The sequence below is a fragment of the Somniosus microcephalus genome, chromosome 8, assembly GCF_052327205.1.
Source record: "Somniosus microcephalus isolate GS21.2 chromosome 8, FLI_Smic_1.0, whole genome shotgun sequence".
NCBI lineage: Eukaryota > Metazoa > Chordata > Chondrichthyes > Squaliformes > Somniosidae > Somniosus > Somniosus microcephalus.
Genome location: NC_140994.1, coordinates 60,718,967 through 60,736,428, shown reverse-complemented (window position 1 = coordinate 60,736,428; position 17,462 = coordinate 60,718,967). Strand labels below are relative to the sequence as shown.

The 17,462-nt window shown below is 40.5% G+C and overlaps 1 protein-coding gene across 1 annotated transcript in view; it reads left to right on the top strand.

The window, feature by feature from the left end:
• btaf1 (BTAF1 RNA polymerase II, B-TFIID transcription factor-associated) overlaps positions 1 to 17,462 on the top strand; it is a 111,461-nt gene that overhangs the window by 57,812 nt on the left and 36,187 nt on the right. The window contains exons 25-29 of the mRNA XM_085996134.1: positions 13,626 to 13,778; positions 14,703 to 14,824; positions 14,924 to 15,091; positions 15,681 to 15,758; positions 15,931 to 16,060. Coding sequence (XP_085852260.1) covers positions 13,626 to 13,778; positions 14,703 to 14,824; positions 14,924 to 15,091; positions 15,681 to 15,758; positions 15,931 to 16,060 — 651 coding nt within the window. The remainder of the gene's footprint in view (positions 1 to 13,625; positions 13,779 to 14,702; positions 14,825 to 14,923; positions 15,092 to 15,680; positions 15,759 to 15,930; positions 16,061 to 17,462) is intronic.

Sequence of the window (17,462 nt, the reverse complement as noted above, 5' to 3'; positions counted from 1 at the left end):
CAACCCAAGCACCCCACCCACCCGCCCCTTCAACCATCGTCTGCCCCACCTGTGACAGAGACTGTAGGTCCCGCATTGGACTAATCAGTCACCTGCGAACTCCTTTTTAATGTGGAAGCAAGTCATCCTCGGTTCCGAGGGACTGCCTAAGAAGAAGGTTTCATAAAGGTTTAGCATAACTCCCTTGCTTTTGTACTATATTTCTCTATTAATAAATCCAAGGATCCCATGTGTTTTTAACAGCCTTCTCAACTTATCCTGTCACTGTTAAAGATTTGCGTACATATACACTCAGATCTTTCTGTCCCTGCACCCACTTTAAAATTCTAGTGTTCTGTTCATATTGCCTCCCCTCATTCTTCTTACCAAAATGTATCACTTTGCACTTCTGCATTAAATTTCATCTGCCATGTGTCTGCTCATTTCACCAGTCTTGTCTAATGTCCTCCTGAAGTCTGTTATTATCCTCCTCATTGTTTACTACATTTGAGTTTCGTGTCCTCTGCAAACTTTGAAATTATGCCCTGTATACCCAAGTCCAGGTCATTAATATATATTAAAGAGCAGTGGTCCTAATACCAACTGGGAAACACCATTGCATACACCTCTCCAGTCTGAAAAACAACTGTTCACCACTACTCTCTGCTTTCTGTCCTTAGCTAATTTTGTATTCATGCTGCTACTCTCCCTTTAATCCCATGGGCTTTAATTTTGCTAACAAGTCTATTATGTGGTACTTTGTCAAATGCATTTTGAAAGTTCATATACACATCAACCACACTACCCTCATCAATCCTCTCTGTTACTTCATCAAAGAACTCGATCAAGTTAGTCTAACACGATTTGCCTTTAAGATAGCCGTGCTGACTTTCATTTAATAGCCCAATAATTTTCCAAATGCCAATTAAATTTATCCTAGATTATTGTCTCTAAAATTTTCCCACCACTAAAGTTAGGCTGACTGGCCTGTAGTTGCCAGGTTTATCCCTCTCCCCCTTTTTAAACAGGTGTGTAACATTTGCAGTCCTCTGGCACTTCCCCCATATCCAAGGAGAATCGGAAGATTGTGGCCAGAGCCTCTGTAATTTCCACCCTTGCTTCTCTCAGTAGCCTAGGATGGATCCCATCTGGGCCGGATAACTTTTCTACTTTGAGGACTGCCAACCTTTTAAGTACCTCCTCTTGATCTATTTTTATCCTATCCAATATTGCTACTGCCTCCTTCTTTACTGCTACATTGGCAGCATTCTCTTCTCGAGTGAAGACACGTGCAAAGTACTCATTTAGTATCTCAGCCATGCCCTCTGCCCTTCTGTATCCAGTGGACACACTTAGCTGGGCAACACCAAAAGATTCTTCCTCCACAGAGCGTAAGCAAAGAATTACACTGTATAAATGCAAGAGCATTAACATCTGTTATTTGCCCCTCCGCCCCATTCAGCTGAAGGCTTTTTTTCCTCCAGTACTTGTTTTGTTCTCTGTGCTGCTGTTCGAGCCGAATGGTTTTACTTGGGGCAAAATAGTGTATGCTTGTGTCCAATGTTCCCTCTAATTTTTTTTTGTATTGAACGGGCCACGAACTCCTTTTGAGAGCGACCTTTTCATCCATGAGCAAATTTAAAAACAATAACTTTTACAGCGACAGCAACCACTTAAAAGCGCATATACACTAATGCCATATGTAACCCCACTGTCTCAAATCATGAGACAATCAGACAAGGTTCCATACAAGTTTAACATAACTTCTCTGCTTTTGAATTCTATTCCTCTAGAAATGAGCCCCAGTGCTTTATTTGCACTTTTATGGCTTTTTTAACCGGCGTTGCTACTTTTAAAGATTTGTGAATCTTCCCTTTGCACCTCCACCCCATTTTAGATTTTCCAAGGTGTAGATAACTTCCTTATTCCTCCTGCCAAATGCACCACCTCACACTTATCTATATTGAAATTCATTTGTCATTTACATGCCCATTCTGCAAGCTTGTTTACGGTAGAATTAATTAAAAGCTTTTAGTTCATCATGTACAAACTATTTAATAAAAAATACTTGTCAGAAATGACTGGGATATTAAAGAACTGCATAATAATGCATTAACACTTCAGAAACATCACTCAGTTACACCTTTATGCATCGACAAACAATCCAAAAGCCCAAGGTGAGCTGAAAGTGGCATATCTATTTATGCAATTTGTATTAATTTTAAAGTTTTCAACATATTGGCCCATCCATCATGTCACTATAGTAGTAGCTGCACAAGCAGCAGGAGCAGCGGCTTTCCTATGGCGCTGACGTGCTGTACGTCCACATAAGTAATTAGAATATTAATCACAATGCAACCAGACAACCAACTGGTTGATGCCTCCACCCGCGGCATCGGCAGCGGGTGGAGGCGGAGCAGCGCGGCAGAGTGACTACAAGAGGCCCTAGAGGCTCAGGTAGGCCTCACCAATCTCCAATCTCAGGCAAGGAGAGAGGTAAAAAGTATTCAAGGTGTGACGTCACCACAGAACAGGTAGGTGATTGGTTGGAGTATTTTTCTCGTTTTAAAACTTTAAGTCTGTGGCTTATAGTTTTTACGGTTGCTGTGGTGTACCAAGGCCTTTCTGGTGCAGAGTGACTGTTGGTAAACCATTTAACTGGTGTAACTAGAGGGATTGATTTAATTTAAATCCAATTAATTAAAGGGGATACTAGCATCTAAAATCGGGCAGAGGGTGTCCATAACTAACAATAAAAAATTTAATTAATTGCATAGAATGGAGCAGGTGATGTGTTACTGTTGTGAGATGTGGGAGCCAGTGAACCCCATTGAGGCTCACGGTGATTACGTCTGTGACAAGTGTCTGCTGCTACAGGAACTCCAGCTCCGTGTTGATGAGCTGGAGTCTGAGCTTCAGACACTGTGACACATCAGGGAGGGGGAGAAGTACCTGGACTCTGTGTATCAGGAGGTGGTCACACCTATGAAGTTAAGTAATTCAGATGTAGCCCATGGTCAGGGACAGGACAGTGTGACTACGAGTGAGGCAGGTACGGGGATCCAGGAGGTAGAGCTGGAGGAGCTGCAGCCCTTGCTCTTGACCAACAGGTTCGAGGTTCTTACTCCCTGTGAGGACGGGAGCAGGGACTGCAGGGAGGATGAGCAACCTGGCCACAGCACCGTGGAACGAGGGGCCATTCAAGAGGGGGGAGTAAATAGAAATGTTGTAGTGGTAGGGGATAGTATTATTAGGGGGATAGATAGAGTTCTCTGCAGCCGAGAGCGAGAGTCCCGAAGGCTGTGTTGCCTACCCAGTGCCAGGGTTAAGGACATCTCCTCTGGGCTGGAAAGAAACTTGCAGTGGGAGGGGGTGGATCCAGTTGTCGTGGTCCATGTTGGTACAAACGACGTAGATAGGACTAGGAAGCCGGTTCTGTTAAAGGAGTATGAGCAGCTAGGGGTCAAATTAAAAAACAGAACCTCAAGGGTAATAATCTCTGGATTATTACCTGAGCCACGAGCGAATTTGGCTAGGACAAATAAAATTAGAGAGTTAAATGCGTGGCTCAAAGACTGGTGTGGGAGAAATGGGTTTAGCTTCCTGGGACACTGGCACCAGTACTGGGGCAGGAGGGAGCTGTTCCGTTGGGACGGGCTTCACTTGGCCAGTGCTGGGACTAGAGTCCTGGCGGATCATATAACTAGGGCTGTAGAGAGGGCTTTAAACTAACTAGTGAGGGGGGGGGGGGGGGGGGAGGGGAGGTTCCTAGAGAGCAAATAATAAAAATGACAACAGAGAAGGTCATAGACTTAGGTAGCAGTGGGGAAATTAAAAACCAGAGCGTGTCAGGAAGGGGCAGAAGGTATGGAGTAAAAGGTAAAGTAATAAAAAGGGCAAAAGCAGGAACTAAGTGTCACAAAACATCTTTGAAAGTTGTCTATCTGAATCCACGTAGCATTCGTAACAAAATAGACGAGTTAATGGCACAAATAACTACATATGGGTATGATCTTGTGGCCATTACAGAAACATGGCTGCAGGGTGACAATGCCTGGGAATTAAACATACCAGGTTATTTAACGATCAGGAAGGACAGGCAGGGAGGTGGGGTGGCTATGTTAATAAAGGAAGGAATCACTAATACAGAGAAATGATATTGGGTCAAAAGATCAGGGTAATGAAACAGTTTGGGTGGAGGTAAGGAATAATAAGGGGAAAAAAACTAGTGGGCGTAGTCTATAGGCCTCGTAACAGTGGCAACTCTGTTGGACGGAGTATCAATCAGGAAATAGTTGAGGCTTGTAATAAGGGAACATCTATAATTATGGGGGATTTTAACTATCATATTAATTGGACAACGCAAATTGGGCAGGGCTGCCTTGAGGATGAGTTCATTGAGTGTATTAGGGATGGGTTTCTTGAGCAGTACTTAACTGAACCGACCAGGGGGCAAGCAACCTTAGATCTGGTCCTGTGTAATGAGACAGGATTAATTAAAAATGTCCTAGTAAAGGATCCCCTTGGAAAGAGTGACCATAACATGGTTGAATTCCATATTCAATTAGAGGGTGAGCAGGTTGGATCTCAAACAAGCGTGCTAAACTTGAATAAAGGAGACTATGAAGGTATGAGAGCGGAATTGAGTAGAGTGCATTGGGAAAATAGATTAAAGGGTAAGACGATACATGATCAGTGGTGTACATTTAAGGAGTTATTTTACAACTTCCAAAAAATATATATTCCACTGAGAAGAAAAGGGTGTAAAAGAAAAGACAGCCATCCGTGGCTAAGTAAAGACATTAAGGATAGTATTTGACTAAAAACAAGGGCATATAAGGTAACCAAATCTAGTGGGAGGATAGAGGATTGGGAAAACTTTAAAAGACAGCAAAAAATAACAAAAAGATTGATTAAGAAAGGGAAGATAGATTATGGAAGTAAATTAGCAAAAAATATAAAAACAGATAGTAAGAGTTTTTATAGTTATATAAAAAGAAAAAGGGTGACTAAAGTAAATGTTGGTCCCTTAGAGGATGAGACCGGGAAATTAATGATGGGAAATATGGAGATGGCAAAAACACTGAATATTTTACATCAGTCTTTACAGTAGAAGACACTAAGAATATCCCAACACTGGACAAACAGGGGGCTATAGGGAGGGAGGAGCTAAACGCGATCAAAATCACTAAGGAAGTGGTACTCGGTAAAATAATGGGACTCAAGGCGGATAAATCACCTGGACCTGATGGCTTACATCCTAGGGTCTTGAGGGAAGTGGCGGTAGGGATTGTGGATGCATTGGTAATAATTTTCCAAAACTCCCTGGACTCAGCAAAGGTCCCGGCAGACTGGAAAACTGCTAATGTAACGCCCTTATTTTAAAAGGGCAGTAGACAGAAGGCTGGAAACTATAGACCGGTTAGCCTAACATCTGTGGTAGGTAAAATATTGGAGTCCATTATTAAGGAGACTGTAACAGGACATTTGGATAATCATAATTTAATAGGACAAAGTCAGCATGGTTTTATGAAGGGGAAGTCATGTTTGACAAATTTGCTGGAGTTCTTTGAGGAAGTAACATATAGGGTGGATAAAGGGGAACCAGTGGATGTAGTGTATTTAGACTTCCAAAAGGCATTTGACAAGGTGCCACACAAAAGATTATTGCTTAAGAGAAAAAATCACAGGATTGGGGGTAATATTCTGGCATGGATAGAGGATTGGCTATCTAACAGAAGGCAGAGAGTTGGGATAAATGGTTCATTCTCGGACTGGCAATCAGTAACTAGTGGTGTTCCGCAGGGGTCAGTGCTGTGTCCCCAACTCTTTACAATCTATATTAACGATTTGGAGGAGGGGACCGAGGGTAACATATCAAAGTTTGCAGATGATACTAAGATGGGAGGGAAAGTAGTGAGTGAGGAGGACATAAAAAACCTGCAAGGGGACATAGACAGGCTAAGTAAGTGGGCAGAGATTTGGCAGATGGAATACAATACTGGAAAGTGTGAGGTTATGCACTTTGGCAGGAAAAATCGTTAGAGCAAGTTATTATCTTAATGGCACGAAACTTGAAAGTACTGAAGTACAAAGGGATCTGGGGGTCCTGGTGCACGAAACTCAAAAGGTTAGTATGCAGGTGCAGCAAGTGATTAAGAAGGCCAATGGAATGTTGGCTTTCATTGCTAGGGGGATAGAATATAAAAATAGGGAGGTATTGCTTCAGTTGTACAAGGTATTGGTGAGACCGCACCTGGAATACTGCGTACAGTTTTGGTGTCCATACTTAAGAAAGGACATACTTGCTCTCGAGTCAGTACAAAGAAGGTTCACTCGGTTAATCCCGGGGATGAGGGGATGGACATATGAGGAGAGGTTGAGTAGAATGGGACTCTACTCATTGGAGTTCAGAAGAATGAGGCGATCTTATTAAAACATATAAGATTGTGAAGGGGTTGGATCGGGTGGATGCGGGGAGGATGTTCCCAATGATGGGTGAAACTAGAACTAGGGGGCATAGTCTTAGAATAAGGGGCTGCTCTTTCAAAACTGAGATGAGGAGGAACTACTTCACTCAGAGGGTGGTAGGTCCATGGAATATGCTGCCCCAAAAAGCTGTAGAAGCTACATCATTACATAAATTTAAAACAGAAATAGACAGTTTCCTAGAAGTAAAGGGTTACGGGGAGCGGGCAGGAATTTGGACATGAGTCTAGATTCAGATCGGTCATGGCCCTGTGGGTAGCGGAGCGGGCCCAGGGGCCGTGTAGCCTGATCCTGCTCCTATTTCGTGTGTCTAATTCTGTTAGATTCAGGAGATGGTTCTGTGATAGTGGATTGGCGGTTAGGATCAGATCAGCCATGATCTTATTGAATGGCGGAGCAGGCTCGAGGGGCCGATTGGCCTACTCCTGCTCCTATTTCTTATGTTCTTAAATATAAAGTGCTGTAGTTCTTTGGTTCACAGTATTAAAAAGATTTGAACAAAAATGGTATCCATATTTCCAACTCCAATCACTTCCATTAATAAATGCTGTCTTCTTGAACCAGCACACACCCCCCCCCCCCCCCCATGTAACATGTCAGAAATGCAGCACTTATTCGCAAGTACAGAAAAACACAAACAATTTGCGTCACCAAATTAAAAACAAAAAGCAGGAAAAGCACAATTTAACAGAAAAACATTTATCTTCCTGGACCGGAGAACCAATCAGACTGACTTGGAAATGTTTACTAATATGTTGATGTAAAGATGTTAATTTACAAACTTTGCTTCTGATGTTTTTCTCTCAAACATTCTCCACAATATTAATCTCTGCTCTGAGAAGTGTTGAATTATTTTAGGTACTTCCCAATTAAATAGTAGGAAACAAACTTCATTGTACTCAATTTTTAATCTCCTATTTCAAGCATTTATACCAAATCAAAATTGTACATTATCAGTTTAATCAAAGTATTTTCTGTCGTCGTCTTAATAAACAAATAGTTTCTTCTAAAGTAGCTACCTGCAATTTTTATACATCATTACATAACTCATGTTTCTATTAACACACCACTAATAAGAGGAAATCTATTTTTACATTATTCCTGGGACTTGTTTGGACCATAGAATGACAGACAAAATAAAATGGTTTGTGTTTTTCCCCTTTTTTGGTTCTCTTCCTAAACATCTTCATTTTTTAAAAAGTAATATGTAACTCCTACAAATCCTCCCCGCCCTCCTCCTCCTCAACAGCATGGTTGCAGGTTTGTGTAAAGCTACTCACTTCACGATCATTCAAAATCCGATATTGAGAAATTTCAATTTTAAAATATTTTGAGCATTTCAGAACCTCTTTAAAAGCATTTGGACTTTAAGACCTGGTTGAAACTTGCTTAGATGAGGGGGAAATTGATCTTTATTTCTGTTTCTTCCAAAATCATACTCGAAACTTAGGGGGGGAAGTGCTTTTAACACTCTTTGTGAAAAGTTCATTAAAAAATCTTTAAATTCTTTCAAGTCTCGTTGCTGCTTTGACAGAAGTTGCTCCAAATTTCTCTTTCCATCTTCAATGCTGTTGTTAAACATACAACAAAAAATAATAAAATAAACTCAATTCCAAATGGAGCTCAAATAAGAAAGTGAGTAAAGTGATCAAACTTCCTAAGAAGGCAGTGAGGTGGGATCATGTTTTCGAGAAGTTATTTCCTCTCTTTCTGCTGCCGTTCCCTCTGTCTCTCTGACTCTGAGGTACAAACAGGGTCACAAACTTTTTCCCCCTCTCTCATAACATGATTTAAATAACCCTGATAGACTCTTTCAAAAGGGGAACAACACCTGGCAAAATTTAACTGGAACTCCCTACGGGACATTCAACATCACTTTCCCATATTTTTTTCCAGTTTTAAATCATTTTCTGAATTTAAAAAAATTCATTGTTTCACCGGGGGCCTAAAACTTGTTTGCTTTAGCCTCCTTCCAGCGGCCATTGTACATGTGCTGCACCTCCACCCGTGTTCCAAAGTGCGGCCACCGCTCAGTCCCCGGGAACGGACTACACGTGTCTGGACCCTCGCGCTCTCTCTCTCATGCTCTCTTTCCCCCTCTTTCCTCTCTCTCCTTCCTCCTCTTTCCTCTGCTTGAAGAGCTCATGTTGTTTAGAATGGCTGCTGGCATGGTTTCTTTAAATTTCAAAAAGTATGTCAAAATAGCCCACATATCTTTGTTTCCCATAAATGCAGTGTTTTGATGCCTTCGATTTGATATAGTAGGGACTAGCCCAAGAGATAGAATTGGTTAGACTGTTCATTACCATTCAAGGTGAATTAAGGTATTTAGTCTTTGAATGGCATGAAATGGAATATTAGTCATTCAAGAAGTAGTATCAATGCACTGAAACAGTGTATGCCTTACTATCCTTGGGCAGCTGTCCATTGATTATTGTAGGGTGAAGTTACTAAAGTTCCTGAGTAACCCTTTAGGGTTAGGTATACAAGACAAACATTTTATAAAGAGCTTAGCTTCAGTGTTAGCTGATTTTCAAGGGAAGTGTGTGTCATTTAGAGTGAGAAAGATGTACAGGATTTTTTAGCACCAGTTTAGCAACCTTGCAGCTAAATCTTATTTCAAAATGAGCTGCAGCAAGAATGGTGAGCTTTTTTAGGTAAGAATCCCAGACATTGCCAGTCTAAGGGGAGATGCTCTTGAGGCCTGCATTACCTGGTTAGCAAACTTGGTGTCGGGCTTCAACTCGAGGATGCATTGTTTTTTTCTCATTCCTTTCATATCTTCACATTCTTCCCTTGGACAATAGTATAAAGCAGTGGAAGGATTCACCGGCTGGTTAACAGTGTGATGGGTTGCAATGTGACCGCTTCTTTCACGTCCATAACCATCTTTATACCAGCTGATAGGGTGGTTAATCCTATACAGCGGGAAGGTTTTATAAGCTCCCACAACCATACGATGAGGGATTGCCGCACACGCCCACCAAACAAGAGTATCCCACTGGATGTAATTTAGAGCCAGATCTCCAGTCTCCAGTCGCTGGGACTGTCTGGAGCAGGGTTCGAAGCCAAAGGCTCGCCCCCACTGTATTTGTATTTGTTGCCAAGAATAAATGTAAATAGCCATGCTGCTTATCAAGAGACTTGAAATGCCTCCTGAATGAGCATTGCTTCATGAATTCAGATATATTGTTTCTTTGCAGATTCTTTCAATCTGCAGGATGATTACAGTCTAATCTTTGGAGTTTTCCTTGGAAGACTAAATGCTGAGGCATCCTTTCATGGTTTTTAACAGAGCTTTAGCTTCAGCATCCATCTCTGGTCTGTTGTCTATGCTAAAGGGGTGTTTTAGTACTACAGGTAGACTATCCTTTATCCGAAAACCTTGGGACCAGCCGAGTTTCGGATAAAGGAAAATTTCGGATTTCGGAAGGTGGGTCGGCGAGGGTCCGTGGGGGGGTCGTGCGCACGACTTGCGCTGACGCTCAGCGTAAGTCAGTCGGGGTCGGCGGAGAAATTGACTGTCCGAGAGGCCGTGGTGCATTCAAAACTGTACGCTGATCTTGCAAATTCTTGTCCTCATCACAAACCGTGTTAGAGATGAAAAGTGATTGGAGTAACCCAGGTGACTCAGTGAGTAAATGTCAGGGCTGGCGGGGTCGGCGGTTGTCGGGGCCGGCGGGGTCTGCGGGGGGGGGCCGGCGGTTGTCGGGGCTGGCGGGGTCGGCGGTTGTTGGGGTCGGCGGGGGGTCGTGCGCACGACTTACCCTTTATCCGAACTTCCGAAACCGGAACCCTCTAAAAACCGAAGGTTTTTTCGTTCGTACGCACGACTTACGCTGAACGAAAAAACCTTCGGTTTTTAGAGGGTTTCGGTTTTCGGAAGTCCGGATAAAGGGTAGTCTACCTGTACTGTATATCTTTAAGGTTAGCTCACAACAATACAAGTCAAATCTATCTCTGTACTTTGGGAATAATGGCAGTAGTCATTTTTGTAACCCTGTAGTCAATTCATTGAGGGAGCCTTTACATGCCACAAAGATGTTACTATAATAACTGGAACATAAGAAAACAAAGTCCCTTTTAAGATGTTTTTGATTTTACATTGGGAATGCTGTCCATTTGATCTATTTGTAAACTATAATAAAGTGCCTGCCTAGGATGCTGTGCGGTGATTTTCATCAGCTGACTACTCAGTTACTGCAGGTGTTACTGTTGGTTATTAAATAGTTTTTTTTACGTTTAAAAAAAAATCTCAAGGCCTGCAACCTAAAAATTATACCAAACACCTTTACTATTGTGAATAGGCGTTCCTGTATATTTGAATTACAATGGCCCGTATTTTCCGATCGCCGGCCTCCCGCGGGCGGAGGCCTGCAGTCTGGAAAAATCTACGCCCTTACCTGAGGGCTTCCGGGACGCGCACGCTTCCGCTCCTGGGCCTCTCCAAACTTGGAAGTGTGCAGGGCCCACGTGTCCCAAGGGCACATGTAGTTCGCAACGTCCCTGGGATCACGTGCGCCATGGGGAGCCAGTCACGGAAGGGAATCTCCCTTCATACATTTGACAGGAAGACCTGTCAAATATATGAATGGAAATCACCCCAAAAACATAGTAAAACTTTAAATTTAAAAAAAAAATCACAAATTAAGTATTTTAAACAAAAAATTTAATTTTTTTGAAAAAAAAATTAAAGCTTTTTACAGGGCTAAAAATAAACTTACCTTTTTTTTAAAAAGTATTTTTAAATGATAAATCAGTGAATTAAAAAAAAAAAAAAAAAAACTTTTTTGAACTCTTTTATCCTGGTTAAAAAAAAGCAAGCCTTACGCAGAGGCCCTTCTCCAGTGCAGCCGGAGGATCTGTCAAGATCATTCTTGACAGATCGGAAATGCCAGTTTTCAGTGCATGCGCTGTGCATGCCTGAAACCGGCATTTCCGATGTCCCTATGGATGGGTACACAGCGCGTACCCCCACCTGTAGGGATCGGAATATCTGGGCCAATGTGCTTTGTGCGATTTCTGCAAGCATTGAGTAGGAAAATTCAGAGATTGTAGCCAATCTCCCATGAGTTTCAAAAGATGTAGAGTTAGACATTAAAATTACTGACCTTTTTTAAAAGCTTCACAAGTTGAAAGGATACATTAATGATTTCATGCAATGTTAAATCATGGCATTAACTTTTGGTATTTAGAAAACATAATTTAAAATGCCTTTATTTTCATTACCTCTATTTGGGTTAATAACTTGCAATGTTGGTTATAGCATTAGGAAGCCAAGAAATGGTTGCAACTATAGAACGCTCCTCATTTTGCAATATTCTTTAAATTATATTGTAATCTTTCACTTTCATCTCCGTGTTTACTCCTCTGAGGGCTAACATTTTGCAAATTCAAATGACTACATTTTGAACATAACAAATAATTTGCTATTCAAACACTTACCAGCAGATGGTATTGGTGTGCTACAATAAGGATTCATCTCTACTGAAGTAATATAAATGAACTGCAGTGACCTAGAACTGCAGTTTTTGCTTTTGCAAGGTGGGTACAGTGCATTGGTGATCTAATATCTTACATGTACAACATGATGGGGTTTTTTTGCGGGATAGGGGCAGATTTTAAGTCATCAATGTGCAGAATTTATTGCTGGGGAATAGAATACCTTTTCAATTTTAGATGCCCAGTGCTGGCACAAAGTTCTCCAGTTTCAGTCATAGCATGACTAGTTACAAAGTAAAACTCAATTTGCTTTGACCCAACAAAGTCACCTTAGCTATAGCCCCAGTCTTGGAAGAACACCGTGTAATGTACCAGTATGAATATTTCCATTTCTCACACCAGTCATCCTTGTGGAGCCCTCTTCTTTTGCAAAATTAACATGCCAGTTTTGTACTATGGGCTCATGCCCACTAGATACTGAGTTGAAACTGCCAAAACTCATTACATTCGCAACCAGCAGAGAGATCATTCAAAGATTCAGTTGCACAGATTTCTTGATGTAACCATTTTCTGAAGTGTTTTGCAGCCTAGTAATGTTGCCCTTTCCAGAATTCCTTGTATGAAAGAAGCAATCGTATTGCATCCCAATTTTTTCCCACAGCACATTATATCATTTGGGATATTTATTATAGCATTTAGTTTGTGTGAAAACTATTTATTAAAGATTACCTACAACATGCACTGTTGTTTTTAAACATCAGTAGCTGGAAGTTGTGTATAAATGACCTGGGGTAACTCATTCTGGATTTTCTTTTCTTCCCATCTTTCGATGAGGAACTACCTAGCCTCCAATCATTGTATCATTCTGGCTGGGGAAATTGATGTCATCACCATCACGGTGCTGTGAGGTCTCTGCTCAGACTTTTAACCCATATAATAATATGCATTATGCTGAACTTTGTTCTGAAAGGCAACTGTATCTCCATTTTCCTGAAAATGCTTATTTTATATCCATTGCAATGTTCTGGAGTGGGGGAGGAATAATGAAAATGTTGAAAGTATCTAATCTCTAGGAAATTCAGTTTACAATTTAATGTAAGGAATTGTTGAAGCCAATTTGTGCACAGCAAGGTCCCACAGCAATGAGGTAATGACCTAGTGAGGTTGGTTGACTGATAAATATTAGCCAGGACACACAAGAACTTCCCTCAGTACTGCACTGAAGTCAGTCTAGATTATGTGCTCAAGTCTCGAGTGGGACTTGAACCCACAACCTTCTGACTCTTGAGGCGAGGGTGCTAACACTGAGCCACGATTGACACCTATGTAGGATTGTTGCAGCCAACAGACAGAGGAGACTTGCATTTCATGCATTGATTGATTGAACTCCGGTCCCAAAGATGAGAGCCCGAGTTTAACCCATTGCACTGCTCAGTTACCCATAAATTTACACATAATTTGGTTCAAGTGTTCAGATAATTACAAGTTTAAATTCATGGTTCCTCAAATGTATCATACCTTGTGCATTTCTACTTTATCCCTGATGTATGTGTATAGTTAGTGCATTTTTATTGTACATGCTAATCGCTCCTGTGACTTTTTAAATTGTATTTACTGACCTTTCCCTATGTGACTCTGAAGGAATGATACATTTGCAACTTCAGTTCCATTATGGTACGCATGATACAAATCCTAAACCACACTCTATTTTGTAGGCTGGCATTCCAGATCCACCAAATATGTCACAAGAATTGATTAAACAGAAAGCAAGAGAGCGACATTTTTTGGAACAGTTATTAGATGGGACAAAGTTGGAAAATTACAAAATTCCTGTTTCTATCAAAGCTGAACTCAGAAAATATCAGCAGGTAGGTAACCTCTATATTGTCAAATGATTATTCTTGAGAATAGAGTTCTTTGGGGACATTTTAAACAGTTCATATGTATTTCTGGAGGTAATTTTGTGAAATTCTCCAAATTTCAAATTTGGGCTGTGAACTTGTGCTATCTAATATCATTGGGCCGGGTTTTCCGACCCCCACAGGTGCGTACATGCCCGTAGGGGTCGCGCAAGTGCCGGTTTGAGGCATGCGCTGAAACCGGCACTTGCAATCTGTCAAGAGTTAATCATCCGCATGCCCAAGAAAAGTGCGGGTGGAGAGTTGCGCTTTTTGCACAACTTCCGCCCACTGAAAGCCTGTCAAATTCTTATGCATAAGAGTTTAAAAAAAATAGAAAAATAAAATTTGATCACTAATTTATAAATTAAAAATACTCTTAACAAAGGTAAGTTTTTTTTTAAAAACAGGGCTAAAAATAAAAATAATTTTTTTCAAAAAATTTAATTTTTGTTTAAAATGTTTAATTCAATTGCATTTTAATTAATTTTAAATAGGTAATTTTTTTTTTAATGTTTTAGTGTGTTCTTAAATGTGATCCCCATTCATACATTTGACAGTTCTGTCTGTATGGGACTGTCAAAAGGATGATTCCCCCCTTCCATTGGTTCACCTGGCCCACGTGATCCCAGGGGCGCTTGCGAACCGCATGTGCCCCGGGACTCTGCGCATTTCGAAGAGGAGAGGCCCAGGATCGCAAGCCTCGGGATCTACGGAACCAGCAGGTAAGTTTGTAGATTTTTTTTTTTCCCGAACGGAGGCATCCGCCCACAGGAAGCCTCTGATTGGAAATTCAGGGCCATTAATCTTGTATTTAGTATCTTAAATTAGTAAGAGAAGTTATAAGTCAGTATCTTTATTTAACATTATATGAATGGTTTATTGTCATTGAAGGATGGTGTAAACTGGTTGGCATTTCTGAACAAATTCAAGCTCCATGGCATTCTGTGTGACGATATGGGTCTGGGAAAGACTTTGCAATCTATATGCATTCTTGCAGGAGATCATTACCTCAGGTAATATTATGTAAATCATTCACTATATCTTTGTTAAAATCCTGTTGTTGACTTGGTGAAAAACTAGTAGAGTAGTGACCAACTTTTGTGTTTCCACAGAGCTCAGGAATACACACAAACTCAGGCAGATGACTGTTCACCTCTACCTTCTTTAGTAGTATGTCCTCCAACACTAACGGGCCATTGGATAGATGAAGTAGGGAAATTCTGTTCTAAAGAAATATTACATCCATTGCACTATACAGGACCTCCCACTGAGAGGGCTAGGTAAGTTCTGATTTGTTACAGCACAAACACTGATCTTCATAGCTGTAGTAATTATGAATCCATATAACGTTCTTCTAGTGATAAGTGTGTTTTTATCTAAATAAATCTAACTTCCATTTGCTATAATTCAATTGAATTATGCATTCCAAATTGGATGTGAGCAAAGCAAAACTTGCTTAAAGGTTAGGTTTCATGCTGAGTTGAACACATGCTGGTGTAAAGCAGTGGCAAGAACTCTCTTCCTGACACATTTCATCTTTCTTCCCAACACAACCTATGCCTTGTAAACTTTAGTGACTGTTATGCTACATTTCTTCACCTTCTGATTTGCATGGACATTTTTTTTTAATAAAAGTTGAGCTACCCAGCATTGTAAGTGACCACCTTCATGGATTCAGTTGCTGAGGCAGGCTTATGGCATCAACTCTCAGCATAGATGAGGCTTAATATCTTATGTGGATTACTAAATACAATGAGTGAGAATTTCATTCTTACCCCACCCCAAGTGAACTAACATTACATTGGGATCAACAAGTACATTTTACAACAGCTGTATTAATGTGAGTTTGTATTGTGTCTTGGGTTTCAGGTTGCAGCACCTTGTGAAAAAACACAACCTTGTTGTGGCATCATATGATGTTGTTCGAAATGACATTGACTTTTTCAAGTAGGTATATGTTTATCCTGACTCTCAACAACAAGTATGCTACTGTAACCATTACTAAGCTGTGTGTTCTGGCTTATTTAGCTATTTAAATTTAGATTTGTTTTCATTAGTTTATATTCCAGCAGAAATGGATACTTTGCATGTAACATTCATTTTCCTTTTTTGTTTTCAGAAACATCAAATGGAGCTATTGTATTCTTGATGAAGGCCATGTCATCAAGAATGGTAAGACAAAACTATCAAAGGCAGTTAAGCAGCTAACTGCAAGCTACAGGTTGATTCTGTCTGGGACACCAATACAGGTATTTATCTTTGTAGTGTTAAAAAATGTACAATCTAATGATGACACAATCTGTTGAATAGGGGAAGGAACAGAAATCACCAAGTGGATGATGTAGAATGAGAAGTAATTTGCCAACAGGCCCACTTGGTGAAAGACGCAAGTGCAATTGATGCACTGCCAGGCAGCATCTAATGGATGTATATAGAGTTATGGCATGTTGGCTTGCATGGACAAAGGCATTATTGTGCATATTTTTAATATAGCCTGAAAATTGGGTCATTCTGAAAATAGATCCACTTTCTGGAATGACTGATCTTGAGATTCCAGAGGACCTGGCAGCTTGTCTTTTGGGAATTGCAATACCTCAAGACACTTTTTTAAAGGTCATTGGGCACCCTATGAAACAAGTATTTGTCACAAATATGTGACTGAGAACTATTTTCGGAGATGTCAACTGTTTGAGTAATGCTCTGGTTGTTATGAGAAGCTATTAAGGCATACAAATCACTTGTATGATACTGTATATCTCAGGCTAAATATTTTTCTGACTACATGGTGCTCACCCCCAAGTTTTTTTTAATTTTTTTACAAAGGCTAGGCAGGGGGCCGCACTAGCTTTAGCTTGATGCCTACAATCCAAAGTAGTAACTTTCTCAAGAGCAGCTGGTTATCACCAGGATGAAACATGTTAGTGTTGCATATCTCCGCACATTATTTTAAAAATTGAGTCATTTAAAATATTGTGCAGAGTCTCTTTCAAATAGGTAAAGCAGTGAAAGTCCCCCACCTTCTAGGTGAGCAATCTACTTTCTTGTTGATAGATGAGGTGATTTTAGCGCATTTAGATAATGGCCAAACTAAGAAAACAAAGTTAGGAAATTACTTCTGTAAGTAAGAAACAGAAGGCAAAGTTCAGAGTTCAAGAAAGGTAGAGAGGTAAAACAAAAGGAGATGCAAATAAGAATCGAGGGACAGGCTAAAACTTTAAAAGGAGATGTGAAGCTTTTAAAAGGTAAATTAAAGAAACCGGAAGAAAGGAAGATGCAATAAGTTAAGGGGCAGAATGGAAGAATAAGGTTGGGTATTTTTACCCAGAAAAGATGGACTTCAGCTGTAATATAAAAGCAGCTGGTACAAACCCTCTTCATTATTTAAAGTTAAAATGAATTTTGGTAGCCTGCTATACCAACATTCACATTTCAATTATTTAAAAAGTACTTAAAATTGTTCTTGAGGTGGGTGTATAATAAAAAGCCTCTTTGCATTAAGTGTCTCACTTTTGTGTTGCCCATATTTTTGCTACCTTTTCCTTGTTTTCTAAAAAAAATCTTTCTCCTTTCTCGCTCTTCTGTATTCCCATTCTCTGCCATTTCCTCTCTTGTTCTGCTCCTACCAGTGCACCTCTATTTGACTTGCCCTTT